Below are 9,186 nucleotides of genomic sequence, written 5' to 3'. Positions count from 1 at the left end.
AAAGCTAGCACAAGATATCCATATGTAGTTGCGCTGACGTAGCGCAAGTTGAACACATGTCATTATTTTAATGAACAATTTTTTTTTTATAAAATAAAAAAATTAATGACTATTTTGTAAATGGTGTTGGTCAAATGCTGATACGGTGATTTTCCAAAATATAATGTTTTTTAACATATAAATATATCAATTCTCACAATTATAAGTTTTCTTCTATGACTTATTTTCGTAATATATAACCTATTTGTATATATGCTAGCACAGTTCATGAGATTTGATGACAAATTAAGCCATGTGTAGATTTAATTCCAACACCATTGGGAGATATACAAATGATCATCATGATGAAAACTGTACTCATGGTGGGGTGTACTGATGATATTTATATATACATATCCAGTTGATATATAAAGATCCATATCTCCAACTTGGTTCTTCACCAACTTCTGCAAAAGAGGTCTTGGAATAGTACTGTATCAGCTCGAAAATGGCGAAATCTGTTCTTCTTCTTCTCAAGGTTATGATGATCTTACTATTTCTTGTTTGGGTATCCATTTGGGTAATGAAACCGACTCAAATATGGACCCGAAAATGGAAAGAAGCCGAAGATGCTGCAAGAACTACAGTTTTTGGTTCCAATGGTAAGATGATCATGTTGAAGTTGATAAAGATAATTTAAGCGCGTTATGAATAATTTAAATGTTATAATCGCGATGTTCTTACATGGTACGCGTGCTTGCAGGTCTTGATTTTGTGGTTTATTCGTTCCCTATCATCGCTTCGATTATGATTGGATTTGTCTACTTGCATTTCAAACCAAAAGAACAAAGAAGAAGGTGAGTTAGAGATATTATTATGATGTTAAACTTGTTTGTAGTTAATGTGTTGATTACTTTCGGGTCGTTTGTTTACAGACAAAGGAGGAGTTTGATCTCATCGTTGTCGAATCCAATCATTGTGAATAGTTTTGTTGGTGTTTTGACTGCCATGGAAGTTCTTGTGATGTTCATGTTCATCATGTTTCTAGCATGGACGTTCTATATACGCGTATCTAATGATTTCAAGAAGATGATGCCAGCTCGATCGTTAATGAAATTAAGCATGTGAGCATTCTTCATACCAACTTGACAGAAATTTAATCATACCTGCCAATATTGTCCGCTTTGATTATTAGGTTACATCTTTGGATGACCTAATTATCCTGAGCACACTTAAGTAGTTTACTAGGGAGCGTTCAAAATAAGTCGGTGATATTTAAGAACGATATAGGATTTGTCTAAGGTGTCATAGTCAGTTTTTGTGAAACAGTAAACAGTTTATATCTGAGTATAAGATCTTCAAACGAATAGTTATACGTCCAAACACTACCATACAACATGTTTTACTTATTCCGCATATTCAAAATCACGCAATCACTTTCTAAACACAATTGAAAACAAGACATGATCTCATCACGTGTTTTTTTTTGTCCAGATGGCAATACAAGACATTTAGGGTGGCAACACGATGTGGATTGTTGGCGGAAGCATGCCTAGCGTTGCTTCTATTCCCTATCATGAGAGGCATGGCTGTGTTTCGATTATTTGGTATCCAATTCGAAGCATCTGTTCGATACCATATCTGGCTTGGGACGATGATGTTATCGTTCGCCACTCTACATGGTGGCGGCACTTTGTTCATATGGGGTATCAAAAACATGCTTCAAGATGAGGTATTCTACCTTCATTTCTAGTTTTACAAACTTTGGAGGCTACATGAGTAATTTTCCAACTTTTTAATAATATTTTTTTTAATATTTTATTGACCATTTTTTTTCAACAAAACTAGTGAGAGATACATTGAACTTTATGACAAACTACAAAAGAAAAAGGCTAGTATGAACATTATAGCAAACTTTCTGTCACTTTTCAAAATGACAAGTCACATGGTTTGACCTAAAAAGTTAAATTGAATCCTTTTGAAAGTAGACTTGTGTACATTTTGTTAACCGTAAAATTTGAAGAAAAAAAGCTAGTTTAACCTGAAATGCGTTTGACCAAAAGCAGAATCTAAACCTAACCTAAATGGGTGTTTAACCCTCAGTTTTTTTTTATTATAATTATATTTATAATAATAATCGTGATATCAAGCTACAATTTGTTTACATGTATAACTTTTTTTTTTGAACAGACATGTTCCTTTAACTAGTATTGTTTTACTCCGATAAAAACAACTCTAAACAATACTTTTAGTATGGTTCTTTTAACCAATGGCGGAACTAGCCCATTAATTTAGGGGTATTCCGAAATTTTTTTTACCGTGTAATCATACAATAAAAAAACAATAATCAATAAAGTAAAACAAATACCTAATGGATTTGTTCTCTTCTTTTTTTCATAGCTTGAAATCGTTCCATCACATCGGCGTGTACTCTATCAAAAGTTTTTTTTTCTATCGCACAAACCATAACATTGTTCAAATATTCCGGGCCTCTTCGATCGTGTAAACCTGTCTTGACAAACTTCAATTTAGAAAAACATCTTTCAACGGTTGCAACCGGTCAAACCAAAGCTAGCTTTACTACCCGATAAATCAAAAGACAAGAACTATGTGTTCCGGTTTCTACCATAAGACGAACAAGATCGATCACTTATTCAATTATAATATTGTTTTAGGTGTTGGGCTAACTTGATCAATTATATTTAGGGCCTCCTTTCGATTCTAATTTTGTTAACTGAGCTTATTTTATCACTCGAGCTTAATTATTCTACTAGTTTTCGGCTTGTAAAATGTTTGGGCTTATAAAAAATGGGATTTTAGTAATATCAAGTTTCCTATTTTTTGTTAGGGATATCCTCGTATTTTTTAGGGGTATCATTTGTATAAAACTGAAAAAAATAGTATAAATACGGGGTTGAGCCGTAGCCCGTGCTACGGCTCCTAACACTATGGTTCCGCCCATGGTTTTAACCCATGTCAAGCGTAAGGTACGCTTTATGTGGTCCCACAACAGAGTTTTGTTGGGGGCCAGAAAGTTTCCAAGAAATACTTGATTTTCATTATTCTTTAACATCTATGTTTTGTTATTGTTTTTACTGGGAAAATAGATACTAGAATGGCAGAAAACAGGAAGAATATATCTAGCAGGGGAAATCTCACTTGCTACAGGGTTAGTCATATGGATAACATCACTTCCACAAGTGAGAAGAAAAAGATTTGAAATATTTTACTACACACACCACTTATACTTCATTTTCATAGTATTCTTCTTGTTTCATACCGGAGACCGTCACTTCTACATGGTGTTACCCGCAATTTTTATTTTCGCCATCGAGAGGTTACTTAGAATAATACAATCGACGCCTGAAACGTGCATTCTTTCCGCTCGAATCTTTCCATTGAAAGCTATTGAAGTTATACTGCCAAAAGAACCAAGTAAGATTTTTATTGAGTTATACTTGTTTACTTATGAATGAGTCAATTCGGGTATTTTATTTTATTTTTGTCCCATCGAGTCATTTGTATATAACATTTTATTGGTTTTTTGGTCTTTTGTGCTATTTAATAACGTTGATGTGGTATTTTCTTGATTATTTGATACTTTTTTATTTTGTTATATATTATCATCCTTACAAATATAAGTGATTCACTACCTTTTTACAAAAAAAAAACACACATACACACACATTTGTGGAAAAGGTATTTCTCAATGTCTCGTATCAAAAATACTCATTTTGACCCGTTATCAAAAGCGACCATTTTGACACCTCTGCTTCTAGCTTTGTCCAGTGGCGGACCCAAAAAATATTTTCAAGGGGTGCGGATGAGGGGTTTAACCAAATAAAAAGCTGATATTAAAGTTGTGATGTGTAGGATTGAAGTATGCCCCAACAAGCATAATCTTCATAAAGATACCTAGCATTTCCAAATTCCAATGGCATTCTTTTAGTATAGCTTCAAGCTCCTTAGTTGATGATGATACAATGTCTATAATCATAAAATGTGATGGATCATGGACAAATTCTCTTTATGACATGATCCAAGGAATGCCCGTTGCTGGGCCCGATCAAAGAGCCCAGAGATGCATTCCGGTTTTGGTTGAAGGCCCGTATGGACCTGCATCAACAGAGTTCCTAAGGTACGTAAGATAACCATCCATTCATAAGGATTTGAGGTGGTAGTATGGCCGAGTTGGACACGCTGGATGACAGGTCAAAATGGTCCGTCACATGTAACCGAAAAATTTCTTTTCTTAATAGAAAATTTTCATTTTTCAATAAAATTTATAACTAGCGTGTCAAATGTCAAATATTGACCCGTTTTAAACACAACATAAACTGAATCGACCTATTTATAAGAAAATGTGCCAAAACCGCCACCTCTGTGATCTTGTACGTTTTCTTATGTTTAACTTTAAATCGTTATACTTTCAGCAAGTACGATAGTCTGCTTCTGGTGGCGGGTGGGATCGGTGTGACTCCGTTTTTGAGTATACTACAAGAAATTTCTTCTTCTAGGAGAAATAATTTCCCAACAAAAATACAACTTGTATATATCATGAAGAAAAGCAACAGCATCAGTATTCTGAATTCTGTCCTACCTCTTCTCACAAGCAAAAATACCAAAGAATTTAACTTCAAGTTGAAAATATATGTGACCCAAGAAACACAATCCGGCACAACGCTTAGTGAAATGATACACGAGTTTTCTCAAGTCCAAACAATTAACTTTGAAACGGGCAGTACAAGTTACGCTCCTAACGGCTATGGAAGCTCGGTTATGAAAGCTGCTATTATCGGGTTCACCTCGTTCCTGTTTTTTGTTCTTTTAGTTACTTTCAGCAATGTTTTCCTGCCTCGGCCCAAGAAGGCTTCTTCGAAAGAGAAAAACGCATCGTCGTTGGTTGATCTTATTCTTATGTTCGCTTTCTTTTTATCCATCGTCATCAGCATAATAGTGTTTTCAATCATGACATCGAAAAGTTTGAGGAAACAGAATCAGCTGACTGAATTTAAGAATAAAGGAAAAGAAATGCAAGCAAGTTCCTTGCAGTCAAACCGAAATCTCGATGATCACGAACTACATTTTGGGGCAAGACCCAATTTCCATGGTATGTTTTCTTGTTTTGATTGCGCTTTATCTTAAACGGGTAAACTAATCATGTAACGTGTAAATTTTTGCAGATATATTTTCGAAATTTTCAAACGAAACGGGCGGATCCTATGTGGGGGTCTTGGTATGTGGGCCCGAGAAAATGAAGGAATCGGTAGCTTCAATCTGCAGGCTAAGTTCTCAAGGTTCAATCACTAGTACTCGAACAAAGAAGCCATACTTCAACTTTCACTCACTAAACTTTACTCTTTAGTAATGTATGTAATGACACATGCAGACTATGTTTGCTAGTAAGGATAAAAGTGAATCCTAGATCACAAGCATAGGTGTTTGATGATCCATTAAGCAAATATTGTAGTTTTGAAGATTAGCATATATAAACTTGTATGAAGCGTGTATAATGTGTTCGAGTTAACACGGTTAGTGCATCATTAAGGTGCTGTTTGTTTTTTGTTAAAAGAGCCTCAGGACCTCTTTTGTCTTCACCAAGCAGACCACGCACAGACATAGGGTCTGCAGCTTGTTTGTTTTTCAGAAGACAATTCATTAAGTTGTTTAGCTTTACATTTTTGTTCTCGTCTCGAGATGCACAAGTAGACCAAGGGACTGTGCTGCGTCCAGGGCCCAGACCTAGGCCCGGTCTCGGTTAATGGCTAGACCCGAAGGTTATAGTTAAGGCCCACAATCTTTTGAGGAACATGTTATGGGCTGGGCCAGTTGGCATAGATGACTAATTCAAGTGGGGTTCAAGGCTGCTGCAACCAGGATTGACCTTAGATATTTTTATATTAAAATGACAGCTATAAAAGAACAAAGAATCAAAGATAAGATGCATGATTAACTTTTGTTAGGTGACTTAACTTTATGCCTGTTAAGCTAATTTCTAACCTTATCTTTTTTATCAACTTGATATCTAAAATTTAAAGATTAAAAGCGGGTCGGGCCGGGTCGGGCCGGGCCAGGTTGGCCAACCAATCCCTTTTTGAGTTTTATACATAATTAATTTAGGAGGTAATAATATAATGTAAATATTTGGTTTACTTTCACACTGTTTGGCAGGGCTTTTTAAGGTAAGCTTTTAAGAAGTTTTACACATTTGAACCGCTAAAAATAAAACATAACCCAAATTGACCCATTTATGGGTAGACGATCGAAATTGACTTGTCTATAATTTTGCAAGAAAACAATACAAAATTGTAAAAAAAATAAATCAAGATATATATTGATATAATACACAAAGATACTATCAGGATTGCCCTACTTGCGATATTGCTTGTATCAACACGTATAATATAACACAATAGCGAAGGTAAAATATAGTTACAATGGAAGTGGCGATGATGGTGGTTGCAGCTGTGATGAGCGGTGGTTATGGTGACGGCTCTTTCTTGCTCTCTTGTAGCATAACTCGTGGAGTAACGGTGGTATCCTCACCCAACAAGAGTGCCACCACCTCGCTCATAGTCGGCCTGTGTAGTGGATCAGGGTGGCAACAACTTAACCCGAGCTTCAAAACCGCCTCCATATCCTCCACGTCATATTCCCCCTTAATCCTCTTATCCGCAAGCTCCACTAGCTTTCCCTCTACGTACTTCTCTCGGACCAAATCAACCAAAATCATATCCTCATCCCTGTCATGCCATGTTTCAATAGGTTTCCGCCCACACGCCACCTCTAACACCACCACTCCAAAGCTATAAACGTCACTAGCCGTCGTTGGTGATGCCAGCATAGCTAGCTCGGGTGCCAGATACCCGAGCGTACCCACCACTCTTGTCGTCCCCGGTACCTCACCTTGCGTATACAACTTCGCTAACCCAAAATCACCCAACCGCCCTCGCATTTCTACATCCAACAATACATTACTCGACTTGATATCTCTATGCACCACCACTTGTTCCCACCCGTGATGTAAATAATTCAAACCCTCCGCTACGTCAACCAACACCCTCTTCCGCCCCGCCCAACCCAAAACGCTCTTCGGCTTGTCGAAAATCCAATTGTTTAAACTCCCGTTCGGCATGTAATCATACACAAGAAGTAACTCGTTACCTTTTCTACACCAACCTCTCATCTGAACCAAATTCTTATGCTGAAGCCTACCCATACTCGAAATCTCCGCCATGAACTCCTTCACCCCTTGCTTCGAATCATGATTCACACATTTCACCGCCACTTCCGTTTCATTACTCAATGTTCCCTTATAAACTTTACCAAACCCACCAGCCCCGAGCACATGATCATCCGAAAACCCATTCGTCGCCGCTTTCAACTCTTCATACGAGTACCGATGAGGCCAGAAATCCACCTCCCAATCCTCAACCTCAACCTCATCATTCCCAGCATATCTTTTCAGCCAGACATAATAACAAACACCTAGCAGGCATAAAAAAAACCCCACAGAACCACAAATTATCCCCACTTTCGCTCCCGTAGACAACCCCGAACTCGACTCTAGAGCCCTGAAAACCGGTAAACCCGTAGTATTAACATCCCTCGCAACACCCGTATCGCTAAAACTCCACGCGAGCACCCTCTGTGCTTCAACCCAAGTAGTTTTTGAAGCCGAAAACCCAACATACATCTCGGGACTCACATAATTCCTAATAATCGGATTCCAAAAGGTTAGCAACGGTCTAATCGGTCTAGAAACACCAACCGGGGCTATAGTAACATTAATCTCCGATCTAGACCCATCAAACTCAATCCACACATGAACATTCTGCCCATTTCGCATCTCCACCGGAACAAAACTCCCATTAGAGTTAAAATACCCAGCACTAACATATTCCACCGATTCAATATTATTCAAATCAATACCCACATGATTCCCATTCGTCTCATTAAACTCATTGTTAGTTCCAGTGTCAAACTCCACAGCAATCAACGGTGCCGGAGCTCCGGTGGCCGGATTAGAGAACAGGCCTAGGTACTGGCCGCCGACGGCGCCCGGAGGCTCGGTGACGTTGGATAAGACGAAGGTGATGCCGAAGCCGGGACTGGAGGGGATTTCGGGGAGGATTGAGAAGATGAATTGGGTTGAGAAGGTGGTGAGGTTGTTGGAGTTTGGTCTGAGGATTTGGATTGGGGTTGAGTAAAAGGCTCGGCCGATGGACCATTGGTTGGAGTCGTTGGATAGGCGGATGACCGGTGGTTCGATGCGGGCGTCACGGAGGAGTAAGAGGTTTGTGGTGTCGTTAAAGGAGTTGAAGAGGAAGTCAACGGCGGTGGTGGGTGGTGGAGATAGAAGGAGGTTCACGACAAGTAAAAAGGTTACAAAGGTTTGCAGAGGGAGAGGCATAATTGGGGAATTTTCCAGATGGGTCTGGTTTCATGTGATGAATTTGGGGTTGTTTTGTTTAGTATTAATTGACAGCAGATGTTTGAATGATTTGTTGGTTGATGAATTATGGCATGAATTTCAAACATGGGCCAGTGTTGATCTGGAATTTGGGTTATGAGTTTGATATTTTCTTGATCATTTTTTTAAGTTAGCCGCCTACCAACTTTTAATTAATGGAAAAGACGTGATCATACGAGAAAGTCAAGGTAAAAAATAAAAAAAAAAAAATAATTTTTAAACTCTCTCCTTTTACTCATCTGAAACTCCTCCTCTCTTTCTTTTTCCCACCGCCACCAACCCACCACTATCTCTCCCACGACACTGCATGACACCCACCATCGCACCCAACAGCCATCACATCTCATGTGGCACTAGTCTTCAGAACTATCATCTTTCTTTTCTCCCAAACCTAGCGGGGGCTGCCTAAGATTTCATGCAAACCCAAGCGGCGGTTCCGATCTGTACATATTAAAGGGTGTTCTTGGACATCGTCGGCGGCTGCTAGAGATTTTATACAAACCCAAGTGGCGACGATTCAAGATATAAAGGGATGTTCTTGGACATCGTCGGCAGTTCCGAACTGTACATATTAAACTCGGATCTATACTCATTTCCCTTGATATTGAATCTATCTCTCTGTCTCTCTCTACTGCCAACAACCACCACAAGCCACCACCCTCTACCATTTTCACATCACCATCACACCACGACTGAAACCTCCAGCGACCTCCCTAACTGTCACACCCCCAAAT

General features: G+C 38.7%; 2 protein-coding genes across 2 annotated transcripts; one reads left to right on the top strand and one right to left on the bottom strand.

The window, feature by feature from the left end:
- The first annotated feature begins 220 nt into the window (after positions 1 to 220).
- Positions 221 to 5,542, top strand: LOC110941738 (ferric reduction oxidase 8, mitochondrial). Its single transcript, XM_022183399.2, has 8 exons — positions 221 to 641; positions 743 to 836; positions 915 to 1,103; positions 1,474 to 1,711; positions 3,087 to 3,414; positions 3,853 to 4,117; positions 4,413 to 5,089; positions 5,163 to 5,542. Exons 1-8 carry the CDS (start codon positions 488 to 490, stop codon positions 5,342 to 5,344), a joined length of 2,127 nt encoding a protein of 708 aa, XP_022039091.1. The 5' UTR covers positions 221 to 487; the 3' UTR covers positions 5,345 to 5,542.
- A 684-nt stretch (positions 5,543 to 6,226) lies between these two features.
- On the bottom strand, positions 6,227 to 8,567 carry LOC110941737 (L-type lectin-domain containing receptor kinase S.1). The gene has a single exon (XM_022183398.2). It carries the CDS (start codon positions 8,390 to 8,392, stop codon positions 6,461 to 6,463), a length of 1,932 nt encoding a protein of 643 aa, XP_022039090.1. The 5' UTR covers positions 8,393 to 8,567; the 3' UTR covers positions 6,227 to 6,460.
- Positions 8,568 to 9,186: the final 619 nt, after the last annotated feature.

Source organism: Helianthus annuus, chromosome 5 (assembly GCF_002127325.2).
Source record: "Helianthus annuus cultivar XRQ/B chromosome 5, HanXRQr2.0-SUNRISE, whole genome shotgun sequence".
NCBI classification, from domain to species: domain Eukaryota; kingdom Viridiplantae; phylum Streptophyta; class Magnoliopsida; order Asterales; family Asteraceae; genus Helianthus; species Helianthus annuus.
Note: the sequence above shows the minus strand (reverse complement) of the source record. Positions and strands in the feature narration are given on the sequence as shown.

Excerpts from the sequence above, each read along its gene's own strand:
- LOC110941738 (XM_022183399.2), top strand. The coding sequence starts at position 488 with ATGGCGAAATCTGTTCTTCTTCTTCTCAAGGTTATGATGATCTTACTA. Across the intron at positions 1,712-3,086 it reads AAAACATGCTTCAAGATGAG|ATACTAGAATGGCAGAAAAC; the intron begins GTATTCTACCTT and ends CTGGGAAAATAG. Across the intron at positions 3,415-3,852 it reads TATACTGCCAAAAGAACCAA|GATTGAAGTATGCCCCAACA; the intron begins GTAAGATTTTTA and ends TGTGATGTGTAG.
- LOC110941737 (XM_022183398.2), bottom strand. The coding sequence starts at position 8,392 with ATGCCTCTCCCTCTGCAAACCTTTGTAACCTTTTTACTTGTCGTGAAC.